This window comes from Artemia sp. Qi Xiang Cuo, chromosome 16 (assembly GCF_049724085.1).
Source record: "Artemia sp. Qi Xiang Cuo chromosome 16, ASM4972408v1, whole genome shotgun sequence".
Classification (NCBI taxonomy): Eukaryota; Metazoa; Arthropoda; class Branchiopoda; order Anostraca; family Artemiidae; genus Artemia; species Artemia sp. Qi Xiang Cuo.
Window position 1 is genome coordinate 27222623 of NC_142809.1, and position 19056 is coordinate 27241678.

The 19056-nt window shown below is 35.3% G+C and overlaps 1 protein-coding gene across 1 annotated transcript in view; it reads right to left on the reverse strand.

Moving 5' to 3' along the window:
- Positions 1–19056, reverse strand: part of LOC148942738 (glycine--tRNA ligase-like) — a 50839-nt gene that overhangs the window by 19429 nt on the left and 12354 nt on the right. Inside the window, exons 5-10 of the mRNA XM_089102344.1 lie at positions 18196–18338; positions 16312–16461; positions 13032–13194; positions 11828–11992; positions 5980–6106; positions 2912–3029 (exon numbers count right to left, since the gene is read on the reverse strand). Coding sequence (XP_088958470.1) covers positions 2912–3029; positions 5980–6106; positions 11828–11992; positions 13032–13194; positions 16312–16461; positions 18196–18338 — 866 coding nt within the window. The remainder of the gene's footprint in view (positions 1–2911; positions 3030–5979; positions 6107–11827; positions 11993–13031; positions 13195–16311; positions 16462–18195; positions 18339–19056) is intronic.

Consider the following 19056-nt stretch of genomic DNA (forward strand, 5'->3'; position numbering starts at 1 on the left):
AATGCCTAAAAAACCAACAACTACTACGTATTTCATGGTTCTGCGCCTAAAAATTGTAGCTTATTGGGATTACAACCTTTAACATTTTGAATTCCACAAAAGCTCGATTATTTATCTTCAAAAATGGATTTAAATAAAGATTAAGTTTTATACCAAAAAGAGACTAAAAAAGGACCAAAAAGAAAAAGACTGAAATAAAATAAGACTCTAGGCTATATCAATTTTTATTTTTTGAAGCACCCCCCACGAACGGATCCACTCCCCCTACTCTAAAAAAATTAGGAGAAATTCCCTAATTGATAAAATCCGATCGAATAAGATTTATTAAAACTTTGATCCTCCTGATCACAGAAATGAGGAGAAATTTTTCCAGATGTTTCCCTCTACCAGTTTCGGAAGTTAGAATGTTCCTTTATACAAATCAAGTGAAAAGCCTGCTGCCGCCAGTTATGACACAGACCAAACAAAAATGTTGGCACAGTTCTTCATCTGATTACTTGAAGAAGGAAACGCCGATAAAACAGTATTTGTTACAGAGTGGCCACATTAGTCTTTCAGGCAAATAAGTATAAAGCAGATCAAACAGTCTGTGGTAACGAACTATAAGTAAGGAGCGACCCGGCTCAATAGTAACCGAAACTCTAAAAGACGGAATTTTGGTACCAAAAGATACATGAAAGGAATCAGAATTTTATGATAATTTTAAATATACAAATTTAATCAAGTTTAGTACTCATCAAAAGCTAGGAGCCTGAGAAAATTTGCCTGATTTTCGAAAAAGGGGAAAACACCCCCTAACAGTCATAGAACCTTAATGAAAATACCGCCTTCAGATTCAGCGTATCAGAGAACCCTACTGCAAAGGATTCAAGCTCCAATCTTCAAAAATGTGGAATTTTGTATTTTTTGCTAGAAGAAAGATCACGGATGCGTGTTTATTTCTTTTTTTTTCTTTTTCCCCAGGGGTGATCGTATCGACCCAGTGGTCCTAGAATATAGCGAGAGGGCTCATTTGAACGGAAATTAAATCTTCTAATGCCCTTTTCAAGTGACCAAAAAATGGAGGGCAACTAGGCCCCCTACCAGGCTCATTTTTTCCCAAAGTTACCCGATCAAAAGTTTGAGATTGCCATTTTGTTCAACATGGTTGAAAAATATAATAATGTTGTCTTTGAGGATGACTTAATCCCCAACATTCTCCGGGGGGAGGGCTGCAAGTTCTGAACTTTGCCCACTATTTGCGTATAGTATTGGTTATTGGGTATACAGACGTTTTCAGGGAGGTTTTTCTGGTAGTGGGGGGTGGGTGGGTCGGGGGTTACATGAAAGGATCTTTCTATTGACGAAGTTTTTATGGGGAAGGGACATTACTATGAAGGAGGCACCGGATTTCCCAATATTATTGAAAAAAAACCATCAGAAACTAAATAAAAAAAAGTTTTTCAACTGAAAGTAAGGAGCAACATCAAAACTTAAAACGAACAGAAATTATTACGTATATGATTGGGTTCACCCCCCTAGTCAATACCTCTATCTTTACGCTAAAGTTTTTCAGTACTTTCATAAGAGCTATTTATTCTAATTAACGGCCTTTTTGATTAAGGGGTTATTTCCAATAGAAGGGGTCAATCGCAGACAGAAGGGTCAGATAAGCAACAGTACTAGAAGCGACACATACTTGATTACAATGCAGAACAGAAACGGTAGAAGGCCATTAAGAACGAAGGGTCAAACACATGTGTTTCACTTTTACAAGGATTAAACGAAAGACTAATCTTATAATACGCATTTGACAGCCTAGAGAAATGTTCCATGATTAGCCTGCTCTGCTAGGACTCAGGATATTATCAGTATACTTTAGGACCCTAATATCTATTCCAGAAACAACTCTGTACTACAACCTGCTGGGGCTCAACAACACTATGATTATACAAAGGAGGGGAACTGGTAGCTCACTGGCTAATGGCTTTATATACAGGAATTAATACTGCAGACCTATTAGTGGGCGAATATAACCCATGAAAATGTATTTGTACGTTTAACTTACGGTACAGAGCTCTAAGAGTTATAACAATAAACCCAGACAGACCGTGCTAACGAGCACTTAAGAGCTGCTTTTGTATGTCTTTTAATTTTCCTAAAACGGTTCATATAGTCACTCCAATCATAATTTCCACAGCGAACAAGCGCATTTGAGTCTTAGCTAGACGTACATTACTTGGACAACGTAAAGTCCTGTATCAGCATGGTTAGTTTCACCAAACAAAGTGTAGCAGGAGCAACACTTTGATGACTTTCTTTGCCATCGATAAAAACACTGTAGTTGCCGAAGTCTTGAATTTTTCAAAATGATACATCAAAGTAAGACCGTTTCAAATTACGATATTTCTAGTTAAATTAATTTTTTTTTTCATGACCCAATCAATTTTGCTACTTTTAAAATGTATCATGTATAAAAACTAATATTGCATTACTGTGGTCCAAAACATAAAACCTAACCAATTTACATTGTTATTTATAGAAATACAGACGGCATTTAGAGAATTCACGTCAGAATATCTAAAGAGAAGCAAAAATGAAAGTCCTCACATATTTATATAATTTTTAATTAATGCATATTAAGGATTTCGGTATCCCCTTGCAGTCTCAAAAACCACCTATGGTCAACAATCCCAATTTTAGTATCCTGTGATCTAACATCCTAACTATATCTAAACTACTTAACTTAGAAAAAAAACCAAGCACATTGAAAAAGACTAATCGCTAAAACGCAAGAAGCATTTTCTTAAATAAACTTTTAAGCGTGAAGAGTGCTTCTGCAGTTACGGCTCTCCTACGAAATCTATCTGGATATTACACTCCCTAAAAAACTGGCATGCACATATAAATACATATTAATGACAATACATACCCGTCCTGTTTGATTGACGATTCAATGACATTACTTTTCACTTTTTCAATTTCCTCGAGAACTATCTTTACTTCAGCTTTAAATTGTTTTGCAATTAGGGCTTTCCGGGGCACTATGTCTGAAAAAAACAACAATAAAGATTATTAAAGAGGGATTAGAGGAGATAATGCTACTCATGCTACTAAAGTAATGACAGAAACTAAAAGCCAACGACAAAACAAAGGTTTTTTTTATGTCAGACACACAAAAAAAGAAAATGAAAAAGGGAATAAAGATAATAGACAACAGAAAATCCTAACTAAAACTGAATGATAAATAGCGAGAAGACCCATGGCTTAAGGTTGAGTTTTCCATTTCAATTAGTCTCACTATTAAATTATTATTACATTCAATTTAATAGTGCAACCCAAACGGAAACAAGAGAAAAGCTACTTAACATATGACAAGGTTAGTTAAAATTATCTTTTGGTTTGATGTGCACATTTTGGGATACCATCTAAAGTGCAATTTGAAAAGTTTCGCTTTAAAACGTTTGCAAGCACTTTAAAAGATCTCATGTGAGAGATATTTACTTAGAAGGCACAGCCCAATTTCTAATATGAAAAGTCACGAACCATACCATTTGGATTCTAACTAAATTCTTGAAATATACCAAACATTCTTCTGGCAGAGTTTTCATTCAGCTACATGCTTTAGAATACAAACAGAAATTCTAGAATTGCAATTCGAAAAACCCAGAAAATCGTGACATTTTCTGCCAGATTTTTTCCTGGTCCACCCATGGAAAATAAATCATCGGGGGTTTTCACATCTAGAGAAGTGAGTATCAAACAGTTCTTGGTAACAAACTGTAAGTACGAAGTGACACAACTCAAAAGTAACCAAAACTCTAAAAAATGGAATTTTGATACAAATAAAAACCAAAAGAATTTGCTTATTATGGTGATTCCAAATATATAAGATTCATCAAGTTTATTGTTACCCATCAAAAGCTATGAGCCTGAGAGGTTTTGCCTCATTTTCATAAAAGGGGGGAAATACCTTCCTTTCATATGCTAAAAGTCAAGAATTTTTTATGAAAATTACACCATCAGATTCAGCGTATCAGAGAAACTTACTGTACAAGTTTCAAAATCTTATATGCAAAAATGTGGAATTTTTCATTATTTGCCAGAAGAAAGATCACGGATGTGGTTTTTTTTCCCCAGGGGCGATCTTATCGAACTAACATTCCTAAAATATCGGGAAAGGGTGCATTCGAACAGAAATTAGAAGTTCTAGTGCCCTTTTTAACTGACCATAAAGATCAGAGGGTAGCTAGCCACCCTCCCACGCCCCCTTTTCCCCCAAAGTCGTCCAATTAAAATTTTGAGATAGCCGTTTTGTTCAGGTTAGTTGAAATATCTAACTGAATTATCCGTGGGGGGGGGGGGTAATTTACGTTGGAAAAAATTTCCAGAGGAGTTTCCCGTGAGGGGAGGGAATTTTTCATGGAGGGTGAGCCAGACTTACAGGTATTATTTGAAAAAGGAGCAGAAATTAAATTGAAAAATATATTTTTTAAACTGAAAGTAAGGAGCAACATTAAAACTCAAACGAACAGAAATTATTCCGTATATAAAGGGGTTACCGCCTTCTCCATACCTTGCTCTTTATGCTAACGTTTGACTGTTTGTCCCAATTTTTTAAAGAACGACTACTAAAACACAAGGGCTGTTTTATTAGAGTAGAAAAGCTATGCTATTTTAAAAATGCTAACAATTTTAGCGCGATGAGTAAGGTTTTGAAGATGGGGGCAATCCCTTCATATACCGAACAATTTCTGTTCGTATTGAGGTTTAATGTTGCTCTTACTTTCAGCTGAGAAAACTTTGTTTATTTTATATTTTTATCGAAGGGCCCATTTTTTTGTGCAGATCAGAAATATTTAAACGAGTCTGAAATTACTAAAAGCGTGTAGTCTTTTGTTCCTTAAGGGAACTTACTCCAGAAACCGTATCTATGGCTGGGTGAGCCTGTAAGTTTTTTTCTTGATTTAAGCCTTCTAAGTTCTGTAATAATCCGAAAGAAAAAATATTATCCAAATAAGTAAATCATAACAGAACATACAGATAAATTTCCAATTTGAATTTTTAAGAATTAAAATTTTTAAAGGAGAAAGATGAATAACTACTCAAGGGCATAAACATTTTCTCAAAACATAATAAGACTCCAGAATGTGATGGCCTTCCCAAAAGAAGAAAAAAAATTTTGTACCCTAATGTAGAATGCCATTACTACTCAACTAAAATATTCGGACTTTATAGGCAAAATTTCCTTATGCCGTTTAGGTGCGTCGAGATCCTGTTGAAATCCATCCTGTAAATAGGCTTAAGCATCAAAGTGCTACCAATGACAGCAGTTTAGCGAGTTTGGATGCAAATATTTTGCAAAAAAAAAATGAATATACTGTACGAAGAAAATTTCAATAAAAGTTGGAAGAGTTTTATTAGATGGGGTTTCTAAACTACTTGCAAAAGAGCAATCAAAAGTAAAGCTTAGTAATAGCGTATTCGAGTACCCCCCCCCCCCTAATTTCATCGAGTCTCAGTGAAACACTTCACGGAGCTTTACTTACCGCGGTAAATAGAATAGTGCTGTAAAATATTATGAGTAGCTCTCATGGTGACTGTTTTTTTCCCAACAGTTGTAAAAGATATTGAAGATACTGACACTTAAAATAAAAGCATTAAGACTATCAGGCCAATGCCTCAAATCCAACCATTTTCTATAAAATACACAATAGAATTTAATCAGGCTGTCAAATTATTTTCAGTTTAAATTTAGAATGCAATTAAATGATTTTATTTCACAAATGCATATTAGTTTCGACAAAAATAAATATTCTCTGTCACAGGAAGCATAATTGTGGACACTTAAATGCGTAAGACCATTCAACCAAATCTTTAGTCTTGCATTCTTCTCCTTTTCCATTCAAAAAAAAAATTCTGGAGGGGAGAAGCGAGTGATTCAATCCAAAAGACACTCCATTATGATTAATTATACAATCAGAATTATCTAGTACTTACCGACAACTTCTTCAATCCTCGCCTCAGAGAGCTTTCTCTCAGCTTTCAATTTAGCACCAGTTGCCTTTGAATGCTGTGTGAGATCAAAGGCTGACCTATCAGCACAGCCGACGCATTCAACCCATCCCTGGAAGGTATTGTGGAGTTATTTGAAAGCTTTATTATGAAGTTATCTCAACAAACATAATATTATACAAAAATTAAAGATTTTTGCAAGCAACACTTAGGTTGGGCAAAAACGAATTTTAAAAGCAAGGATATGTTCTGTAGTTGTCGTTCACCGTCGTAACTTTCCAAGTCACACAATTTTCATTCAATTTAAATGGTTGAAAGTACCAGAGCCTTAAGAAAAGCAAATGGCCGTGGAAGTGCAGGTGAGAAACTAGTAGTTCATCCTCAAATTTATACTAACCACTTAAGTCAGCTAATGGCCATACGGCAAGAAGTCCCTGGGGACAGTGGCACCAACTGGGGAGGGGGAATCTCTCATTACTCCTCTCAGGATTTCGAGAAATACCATTTCGGGATATTTTCATAGACATATACCTTTTTCTTGAATTTTCATTGGAAAAAGGAAAAATATTGACCCCCCTCCTCTAGGTTTCAAAGAATATGTTTTCCCCATTCTCCAACACCTTTGTGGATTGGCACCACTGCTGAGGACTTCTGGTTGAATAGTTACCCTGAGCAGGGCATGACCCATCTTGTACTCTACAAGGTTTGCGATGCACTTAGCGTTGTAGCTTCATCCGAAAAGTTTCGACACTCTGTACAAGGAATCGCTAGGCATGTCACCTCTGAACTAATGACATGTTAAATCCAGAAAATAGCATAATACGAAGGGTAGGCAAACAATCATAAAATAGCATGACAAGAGGAGGTTAAATAGCCCAAAAAGCTCACCAAAGCAGTCAAAACCCAGAAGAATTATCCACTATTTAAATCCTGTACAGGGTAGTGTCACTGACTATGTTATAATCTTCTTGAAGGACGCCAATTCTCGAAGTTATCCTTCAACAGAGGTCCACCTTCACGAGTTTGAGGCCAGGATAACAGAATTTTATTCACGGAACAGAGTATGCAGCTTGTGATGGAGTGGAGGACCACAACTATCCCAAAACAGTACAAAAGCTTGAGTCCTGTATTCCTAGCCTACCATTGGCTGGGCATTGTCAGGGACGAATCTGAACAATCAAAAAAAATTGAACAAAAAAACTTAAGTTTCAGTTTCCATAGTGCCACTTACGTCAGGTTTTTCAACAAGAAATCGGGTTTTGTGATTGAATCATCAATAGAATTGATACTGTACACGCCATTCTACAATCTTATTATGCGTTTGTCAGTGAAATAACACTTCACACAAATTCTTAACTATGCTTGTATTTGCGGCTTTTGGAACTGTCTCTTTGCAAATAACTGATGGCTCTTATCTGGGCTTAAAAAGAGAAAGAAAAAAATATAAGTGGAATTACAAATTTAACTTCCTGAGGAAAACTTTTAATCATAGAACACACTTAAGAGTTTGCTTGGTAGCATTGCCTGACACTGACTGTCGGCGTATTTTCTCAATTTTTTTTATATTTCTTAAGAGACCGGATTGAATTTACTCCCTGCTCCTATGCTCCATGGCCTAAACCTCAACAAATATTTCCATTTCTTCTGCAAATATTTACACATAGAAAGCAACGGATCTTTCCTAAAGTTGGGCTTGGGGAAGCGCAACAGCGCTGCCTAATAAAGAGTGATGGGAACAATGTATTATTATCATTATTCTTTTTTTTTTCACCAAAGCACTTCGTATTGAAGGAGTTGTCGAAGAAACTTCGAAAGAAGCTCAGTCAATTGGAAACTGAAGTTTCTAGTGTCTTTTTTTAAAAGCCAAATATTATTGGAGGTCAACCAGTCCCCCCCCCCAACCCCATCATTTCCCCAAACACATCCAATCAGAATTCTAAGATAGCAGTTTGGTTCAACATAGTTGAAAGGTCCAGTAATTATGTCGTTGGGGATGTCGCCTCCCCCACAGCCCTACGGGCAAAAGCTATAAGTTATGCTAGTTGCCCATTACTAACATATAAGGTATTTATGGAAAGAGTGGTCGTATAGACTTCGGGGGGGGCTCATTCGATTGGAAATCGGAAGTTCTGGCACTCTTTTTAAGAGACTAGAGGGGTTGAAGGGCACCCCCCCCCAAGTCCATCCTTTCCCCAAACACATCCAATAAAACATTCTGAGATAGCTGTTTTGTTCAACATAGTTGAAAGGTCTAGTATTTATGTCTTTGGGCATATCACCTCTCCCACAGCCCTACGAGCAAAAGCTACAAGTTATGCTAGTTGCCCATTGCTAACATATAAAGTATTTATGGGATGGGTGGTCGTATAGACTTCGGAGGGGGCTCATTCGATTGGAAATTGAAGTTCTTGTACCCTTTATAAGACACTAGAGTGATTGACACTAGAGAGGGGGGGGGGCCGCCCGCCCCCCCTCTAGCCCCTCATTTCACAAAACACATCCAATCAAAATTTTGAGACAGCTCATTTGTTCAGCAATTATTAGGCATTTAGTAATTAGGCATTTGGGGTCGTCAGCCCCCCCACCCACCCCTCACGGCCACGGCTATAACTTATGCAATTCGTCCGTTGTTAACATATAGCATATATTATTGAGAAAAGTGGGTATGTTTGACCTTTACTTTGCAAAAAGACGAAGGGCATTCAGGTGAGCCTTTCAGAGAATGTTGAGGGGAGTTTTAAACTTAATCAAAAGTTGTTATGTGCATACGGGTTGTTAAAAGGGCTTAACTCGGGAATGATTGAGTATGTCAACTTAGAACTTTCAGGAAATGATAAGGGAGATAATCAATTGACCAAAAAGGCAATATTTGCAATCTACTACTACTACTGCTACCACCACTACTACTAAAGATACTGCTTCTGTAGCGAGTACTACCAAGGCTGAGGATATTGAAATGAACACCTGAGGAAATTTTTTGGAACGCCTTACCGTACCAACATGAAACTTCCAGGGTATCACAAGGGGTGGGATGTTCAACTTACCAAAATCCAAAATGTACATACTACAACTGCTATTAATACTTCTGCTACTATTGTTGTTACTGCTACTAATTCAAAGTTATTACTACTACTACTTACCAAACTACTACCGCTACTACTATGATACTAGTACTATAAAGGCTAATCGTCGGAATGTGAAAATTTGAAAGAATATTGAGGGAAAACTTGAGCTTAATCAAAAAACAATGTGCATGCAAATTGTCAAAAGGGCGTATCTCAAGAATGGATTTCGGTATTAAATTAGAACTTTCAGAGAATGTTTAAAGGGGAAGATCAATTGATCAAAAGGTAATATGTGTTTACTACAACTAATATTTCTACCACTGCTACATTTACCGATATTACTACTACTGCAACTAAACTAATTCAAATACTTGTAAGGTTAAGAGTACTAAAATGAAAAGGCCATTGAAAGGGGGTCAAAAGGGCGCTTCAGCAAAATTTTTGAAAGGTCTTACCATATCAAGATGAAACTTCCGTTGCATCATGAGGGGGATGTTCTATTGACCAAAAGGCAACATGTGCATGCTACTACTGCTATTGACACTGCTGCTACTACTATACTACAACTACTAATACAGCACTACTACTGTAACTACTTCTCCTACTTTTACGATACTAGTGCTATTAAGGCTAAGTGCATGAAGGTAAACATCGGAGAGAATATTGGGGGGAAATTTGAACTAAATCAAAACACAGTATGTGCATGCAGATTGTCCAAAGAACATATCTCAAGAATTTATTTAGGTATTAAGTTGAAACTTTAAGAGAATGCTTAAAGAGGAAGATCAACTGATAAAAAGACACGCTACTGTTAATATGTGCACGCTACTGTTAATACTACCACCATTGCTACTACTACTACTACTACTACTACTCCAACTACTACTTCTATTGCAACTATTTACAAGGCAAAGAGCATTAAGATGAAATTTCAGGAAGTATATGATGTACAGGTTATGAAAGGGCATATAGGCAATGTCATAGTAATGAACCATTGTATTAAAATGAAACTTCCAGCACTAGATGAGGGGGATGTTCAACTGACCAAAAGGCGATACGTTAATACTACTGCTATCATGAAGATCATGCCTAAGATCAGCCTAAGTCTGTATACACATTGTCAAAAGGGCGTATCAGCAATATCTTAGGAACAGTTTGGTGCATGAAGTTGAAACTTGCAGGGTTTTTTGTGGGGGTTGTTTAACTGACCGAAAGACAATATTTGAATCCTAATGCTACTGCTTCTGCTCGTAACCACTACTGCTACTAAATCTAAGGCTACTACTATTATTTCTACCGCTACTACTATTAATACTACTGCTACTACAGATAAGGGTATTAGGGCAAAAACTTTGGGGAATATTTTAACAGATTTGAACAAAATCAAAACAGACTATGCACATACAGGTTGTCAAGAGGACGTATCAGCAATTCTCCAGGAACGGTTTATGGCATTAAGGTGAAACCTTCAGCGCGTGTTGTGGGGGATGTTGAAGAAAATCAAAGGTGCTATGTGCCTGCTACTACTGATGCTACTACGCAAGCTAAGGATACTAAGGTGAAGCTTTAATGGAATATTTAAGCGGACTTTTACCTAAATCAAAACGAACTATGAGGGTGTAGATTGTCAAAGGTTGACAGAGCAATATCTCAAGAGCGGCTTATATTATAAGTTGGGCCTTTCAGAGCAAGTCGTTGTGGATTTTCAACTAACCAGAAGGAATTATGTGCATACTATTAATACTACTACTATGATCGCTGTAACTAATAACGCTAAGGGTGTTAAGTTGAAACTTTTAGTGGGAGTTTCAGTTAAACGAAAAAAACTATGTGCATGCAGGTTTTCAAAAGGGTATATAAGCAATATCATATGCAGCGCAGCGCTATTATAGATAGCAATATCATAGAAACTTTTAAAGGAGCTAATCCGATTGGAAATTTCCAATTTAGGTTTTTATCTCAGGTGAAACAAAAGTAGTTTTATATACAAACGAAGGCCTATATAATATCTCAGGTGAAAGTACTTTAATAGAAGCATCGACATATTTCAACTAAAATGTAATTTTAGTTGAAATTACAAATTCATTTAAATTAAACAGTTTTTATTTCAGCCAATCGAAAAAAAGAAATAATAGAAAATAAACAACAAACAAAATAAAAATGAAAAATAACCAAGAGCAAACAAAACACAGAGAAAACAGCCTAGCCAGAATCATACGATTCGTACAGTTTTTGTTATATTGGTAATGAAAAGCGTAGAAGAGGGCCTCATAATGCCTCAACAAGCCCATTGTCTGAAGCCAAAAGACACACATGTAACACAATTAAATGGAACGAATCGCGCTCAGTAAATTCAAGACGCAATCAGAAGCTTAATTAAAATATAGTAATTACGTATTAAAATCGGCTGTTGCTGAAGAAAAATGAGTTTTCGTGTGATATACCACCTATATAGAACATAGATAAATTTGAATTTACCGTAATTAGTCTAAAACGATTTATCTTAATCTATTCGATCAAATTAAACGATTATTCTTCTTAGTGACTTGCTTTTATATATATATATATATATATATATATATATATATATATATATATATATATATATATATATATATATATATATATATATATATATATATATATATATATACTGATTTCATTTTTTTGAAATTTGGAAGATCTACAGTCATAAGCGGAGAAAGTTTTTGTGTGAGATGCCATCTATATGAACTGAAGATTAAATAACAACTGAAATTGAAACTTACGAATGAGGTAAGACATTCGGCGTCCCAGCAATCCTGGGCATAATGCGCCATTTCGTTACTCATGTGCTGTCTAAATCTTAACTTTTTTTCGTCCACGCCGACCATAATTAAGAACTGGTGAATCCTTCCGATGAAGTAGCCAAGGGTTTCGTTGTCAATTAGTTTCTTTAAAAGAATAAGAGTGAATTAAGCCACAGAAACTATTATATTTCGGATGCAGCAAAAAGTCCTAATAAAAATTTAACGTGGCAGCTTAGAATGGTAAAGTAGCTATACCAAGCTCAGAAGCAAAAGTTGAAAACATTGACTTTTCTTTTATATATATTATTTTATTTTATAAAAGCATCAACTGTTTCTGTTTCCCAAAAGAAAAACTGGAAACTCTCAAAAATGGGAAGTAAGAAAAAAAGGATATACCTGCAAAGCTGTGTTTCGGGAACATAAGAAAACATAGCACGTTCGCTTTATTACTAAAGAAAAAAACAAATTTAATAGCCCCCCCCCCCTTCAAAACAAATCGTTTTAAATAACTTCAGAAAAATTATTATTATGAGTCGTTCAAATTTGATGAGAATTCACACATGTATTGCTTTCCTAAATTTCTACTTAGAAATAATTATCAACTTCATAATAAGTTACAGCTATACTTTTAATTCATTAATAGTAGCCAACTTTCAACAAAATCTGATTTCCGTGGCATACGTCTGGTCTTGAGCGGAGGGATTATAGGTTGTTTTAGTGAGACCATAAACAGAGAAAGGACAAATTTTAGGTCAATTTTTTTCCAGGAGAAAGAATACTAAGGGTTAACATTGGAGGAGCCTCCCAGCACTTTATTCAGGTGTTTCACAGCTACCCTCAGTGATGGGTAGCAATTTTGTGTGTGTGTGTGTGGGGGGGGGGGCGGGGGCTCAACAAAAATAAAAAACATTGAGCTGAGTCCTTACAGACTATTTTTCCATTCTCCTAACTACTGGGGATTCTTAAATCAAACCTCTTTTTACATCTAAGATAAGATAAATTACCCATTACAACTCTGTCAATTAATGGCACATCTTGCAGGTGAATTTTAAGCTTTTTCTGAGCAAGATATGCCTTATACTATAATGACCAATTTCAAAATAGAAAGAGCAACAAGACTTTTTACATTATGAAAAATAGCAAGATTGAGCAGAAAAATTAAAAGCATATAACATAAAAGTACCTGAGCGACAGCATCACCAAGTTTCATCAGCTTTGATGGTTTTCCCTCCATCTGCGCAGAGGCTGAATATAATGAAATCTCCATGTCTTTGAGACTGTTGAAGTTTGGATGAGATTTATCGTTAGGATCACAAAAATTTTCAATTTCAGCCATTGTAAACTCCCTGCAAGTACATCCATGGTGCATTTAAGAAAATGGAGAAGAGGAATTTTGTTGTTTCAGAACAAAACAAAGAACCTTTTCTGTTCAGGGATTTTGCAACTGAGAATTGACCAGTTTAGTCATATGTTTAGAAGATAGAAACGATAGAAGAAAGTATAGGATAATTCAGGAGATTAACTGAATCTAAACAGCCATAACGCAGCTCTTCAAATAAAAACCAATCTCTCTATACATATGAAAATAAAAACTGAGTTATAACAATCATTTATATTAAGTGACCATAGTGCATTGATAGATAAAGTCTGTGAATTCGCTACGTGTCCTTTTTATGATTTAGTCTTGCTCGGAATACAACATTACCCAATCATTTTCCATAAAATCCAAGAAAATCAATTTGGAATCACTAAAAACTTGTTGCCCAAGGGATGTGTTGTATCTCAAGAAGGCTAATAGCTGAACATAAGATACATCGTTAAAACATAATTTTGATTTTACATAAATACCTGTGCCATAAATAGCAATTCAAAATTTCTTATTGAAGCTCAATGATAGTGACCAGTCGACACGGTGGTAAGGCTGGAAATTTAAGAGAAACGTTCTCGGTATTAAATAATACGTGTTGACCAAATGAGTGCATTTGAGGACTGTACATTTATTTTCCCCTTGCCCACTCAGCCTAAACTCGTACATAATGCAGAACGCTACAGAATCATGAATCAGCGAGTAAAGCGCGAGCATGTTTATATTGTATTTGGAAATTTTAACTTAAGTCCATTTGAGGGAAGGGCAAAAAAAAGCTTGGCACTCATCAGAAGCAGCGTTCAGAGACAGCCGCATCTCCCTCTAGCTAAGCTACTGTATTGAACAACAAAGAACCATAAAGAGACCTGAAACTTTCTCCGTTGGAAAATGCATGCTTTTCACAGGCTCCACCAAACATTTCAACTCCCAAAGGAAAGTCTAATGTTGACGCATGACTGTCAGCAATGGGACAATTCCTGGTTCCAGGAATACTCATGTTCCTTCTTTTTCACGGTATCGGTAAAAAATTATACTACTTTACGCAGTCACAGTACCTAATCAAGTTAGTGGTAGGCGCGTTTCTAATCGAACAACTGACAATCAAATTATCAAATAATTTACTGTTTCTGAATTTCAGCCTCAAAAACTAATAACGAAATCATAATCATTATTAGTTTTCATATTAGTTAGTAATTATTATATAGGTAATGGCATATCATGAAGTTAAAAATCGTCTTCATTAGTGATATAGCTAGGAGGACCACAAAATAATGATTCTGACCCCTCTAAACGGCTATATTTCGACTACTGATTTTTATAATTATATTTTTTGTCTCTTATTTTTATGAAGTTATCAAGTATTTTGCAGTAGGTTGCATCAAGACATGGATAATTGTAGACAGAGAAAAGCCAAGACAGATAGTTCAAGTAATTGAGAGGCAAATGTTTAAATGGCTGGGGCACGCGTAAATGGCGGGAGTACTTCCTTCGTCTGCTAAAATTGGATGTGCCTCCTGACTATACCAACGATTTATATTTTTTTTTCTTTAAGCATAATTAATTCTATTCCAAGTATAGCTTGACATGGGAGAGGGGACGGGGAAATCTCCCATTCTAAAAATTAACCATTTATTCCACAGTTGATAAAATATGACTCTCCGGATAGGACTAACTTGCGTTTTTAAGCCTACATTTCTCAATTCATAGTGACCAGTCTTGGAGAGACTTGGCCCCAACTGTGAAGCAACTGCGATAGTTATACACACCTTAAGAAATCGAAAAGGCCCGTCCCTGAGTCCCCCCAACCCTTATTGCGTGCCCAAAGCAAGTATCAGTGCATATATCTTTCAACAAATTTGTAGAACTTTTTTGCACTTAGAAAACTAAGTTGATCGAGCAGAGTGCTGCAAAAAAGGACCTCTTTTTCTATTGATTTTTTGTGCAGTCTGGAAGCATCTTATTTCCAGTGATTTACTTAGTTTATTATAAAAAGATCCATTCACCATACATTAAAACATACATTATAGGCCCTTCAAGCTCAAAAAGTTCATTCTGCATCCAAGAACACATGCGATTTTTTTAAGGTGGGGGGGGGGACTCGAAAGAAAAACAAAACAGTGTAAATAAGAGAAATTCTGGAGCATTCTAAACACTTGAAGAATTTTTTTTGGGAATATGGTCCTAGAGGATTCGTCTGGTGTTATGAAAACAGTGATGAAATAGGAAAATCAAGAATGTTAGGATGTCAGATTAATTTTATTTGATAGTATCATATCGTATATCATGAGTTTTACACAAGGCAAAAATAAAAAAACAGATGCAAAATGAACTTTTCGACCCAGTAAAATCAAATAAAAAAAGATATAGAAAAATAAAGATTCCCAAGTTGTATGATAGTATAATTTTTTTCATATATAAACGCCGATATTTTTGTAATACGCGCAGTTTTCCTTCAAATATCTAATATTTTCTACATAATTTTACTATTTTTTGAAGCTGAACTCTATTCATAAAAGAATACCACTTCCAGGTTAAAATTGTGTGTACGTTCCTGGTCGTAGTTATGGATATTGTTTAATTATATTAAACAGTTCCACCGTGGTCAAGGTACCCCAGAAAAAATTAATTTAGTAAAAAAAAAGGATATTACCAACAAAACTGAACAAAGACACTACCCGAACTTCACGGAAGAATGGAAAAAAATAAGCTTTGTTAACTTAACAAAGCAGAGAAACAAGTCTCACTAAACTTTCTTATTTACAGTCATAACCAAACTTTCTTATGCAATACTAAGCATTAGCGATCATTGGGCTATTATTCGATCCGTGTGCTTCAGAATAAGGGCTAATTAAGCATTACACTGCCTACAACGACTATTATTGGGCACCGGGAAGTTCAAGCAATTGAATTATTTCAAAAAAAAGTTTTAAGTTCTTTTTATATAACGGTGAATTGTACAGTGAAATAGCTTCAAGAATCAGAAAAAATTATTCCATTCCGATCCTCGAAAGCCCACGATTGTCACATTCTCATTCCCAATAAAATCATCCAGTCACTGGTGATAGTATATAACCTAATAAATTATGTTTAGCTCTACCTGACTCGCAGAAGGCCACAACGTGGTGAAATCTCATTCCTAAAAGCGGGTCCAATTTGTGCAGCCGCAAATGGCAGTCTTCCGTTGTTGAATTCCAAAAGACGGGAAAAGTTGACAAATATGCCTTGCGCAGTTTCAGGCCGTAAATATCTACAAAAAAGTAGCCTACAACACAGAGCTAAAGCATAAATTAAAACCTGAGACTCTGGTCCCAGTCTCACAGAGTCCCAATGAAAATATGAGCGACTAATTAATTTGTTGAATTATAGTATTCATACAATAGACTTCGGAAAGTAAACGACAATTTAATAACAAGACCTTTTTTAAGTACCCATGAACATTACTTATTCTATTACTATACGTTACCTCCTATATTACTATCACAGTTTCAGATATACTGTACCATTTTATCGCAATAAATACAGGATCAGACCTTCAAATCGAACAGAAACAGTTATATCAGCTGGGATTAAAATATTTAGTGATAAATCAGTCTAAATCAAAGGACTAGCTGTCACATTTGAATTAACAGAGCATAAATCAACAACAAAAAGAAAGTCATTCATTTTGTTATACACACCTTAGATGACCTAGCTAGGTAACTGTACTTCCAGAATGTACTAGCTGGCCAATGTTTAAATAAATATAAAGGTTTATAAACAACAAATTTCTATTTCAATTTAAATAACACATTAAGGCCAAGTTAAATTAAGTCACCTTAGACAAACACTGCATGATTTAGAATAGCAAAATGTAGTTTTGATTGTATAATTGCTATAAGACAAAATTGTCTCTTAAACCCGGAGCTAATTACATTTTTGACAAAGCGTAAGAGTCAAATCTAAACTCACAGAGATATGGAACTATGAGCTGGTTCGAGCATTCCGAGATTACTTATCTGACAAGTTGGACTACTTATCTTTAGCGTTTCACGAGACGTGAATGAGAGTAGAGGTTTGAACAATTACTAATTGAAACGGTCTGGATTAATTGTTGGATAAGTTACAGCTGTTAACCCTGAAAAATGCAGGATAATTGTGACGTTATATACAAACAAAAAATTTAATCTTTTCAAAAATGAAAAAAATATGGAAATTCTATACAGAGAACAAAAAGGGACAGCAATTGTGAAATGTGGCATACCTTCACAGATAAGCTATGTTTACAGTTTTGTATACGTGACTAATGTTGTTATTCGTCTAGTTTCCTAAAGCGTTGCCGGATAAGTATTTGTTGTTATCTTTTACGGATTACAACCAGGAAATGTAATATTAAGCGGATAAGTGATGCCTGAAAGGACTCGAAGAGTCGCATTAATGCTCCTGTATTGACAGGACTTACAAGACATTAGCTTTATAACATATTGTTGTCACATATTCGGGATTTATTGCAAATAAATAGCCAAAAGGCTTATGACCCGTGGGTTCCAGTTTTATAATAAAGTTCTTTTAGCGGAATCGAAAGACATGCCAATCCTTTCTTTTGTCCTACTATTTTGAGAGCATCCAAATTAGAGCCGTCAAACAATTTGTTTTCCATCTTTAGCCTTAAGCTTACCATAAACCAATTTACTCTGAACGGTTTCACCCACTTTTTTGTGGAAGGGTTTTTGCACTTTAAGATTTGTATCGAGTCTTGTGATAATCCTGATATAAAAATAGAAATATAATAAAATAGTTATATTTTCAACCTCCGAAATTAAAGTTGAGACAATTTAAGGAAACTAGTGTTTCTAGTCCATTTTAAAGATCCCATTAATGTAGTCACTAAGAGGCTACATTATTTCCAAGATTTTTCTATAAAGCTTCTAAGAAATATTTCCAAGATCTTATTTCTAATAAGTTCTTTCAAACGATCAATGGAAAGACTGAATTAAAGTCTTACCCGCGAATCAGACCCGTTGGACCAATAGAAGTCTGAAACATTAGATTAAATTCGACTGGGTCAGTCAAATCATTTCCATTACGGGACATCATGTTAAACTGCCTCAATACGACAGTCATTTCCTCTTTGGTCATTCCGTCAAGCTAAATAAGAAAAAGAAGAAATCGATATAAGGGCGAAAAATCCATAGATAATATAGGCTTGATTAGGTAATTTGACTACCAGAAGCCTCGCAGTTGTTATAAATACCGAAAAATAAAAGTATTCTTAGGAATGGAATCATATCGAAATTTGGAAAATGTTGACATCATCCCATTCCTTATATACAGTCCAAATAAAATGATTGGTTCCTATCGATACATTTGATCACCTAATTTGAGTAAGTTGATGAGTTTAGACTTGTGCATGCTATAGTATTATACTATAGTCATAGAATGGCAGTGTGGTCAAAGAAAACAACATCTAATTAAAGGTGTTACGTCGAAAATACATCGTACACATGGGGAAATGTGACCAACCCAGTAAACAGCTATAAACTCAACATTTAGTTTGCAATTTGAATACACGGAAGGCTTTGCAACCTTCATTGGAAGTTTGTTTTACATTTGGGCAAGATTAAAGAACCAAATTTACATCAAGACTTTGAATGAACTTTGTCAATGAACTTTCTCTGAAAATAATCTAGTTAATAATCCGGAAGTTCATTATTTTGTGAATGACCCAAAAAGTTATTTATTTTGTTGTGTATAAATATGCTGATTTCAATTTCATTATTTTAGTATTTCTACTGAACACGGTTTCTAGATACGTGATCAAAATATCTGGACTTTTGTGCCTTTATTTCACTGTGTAAATAAATGG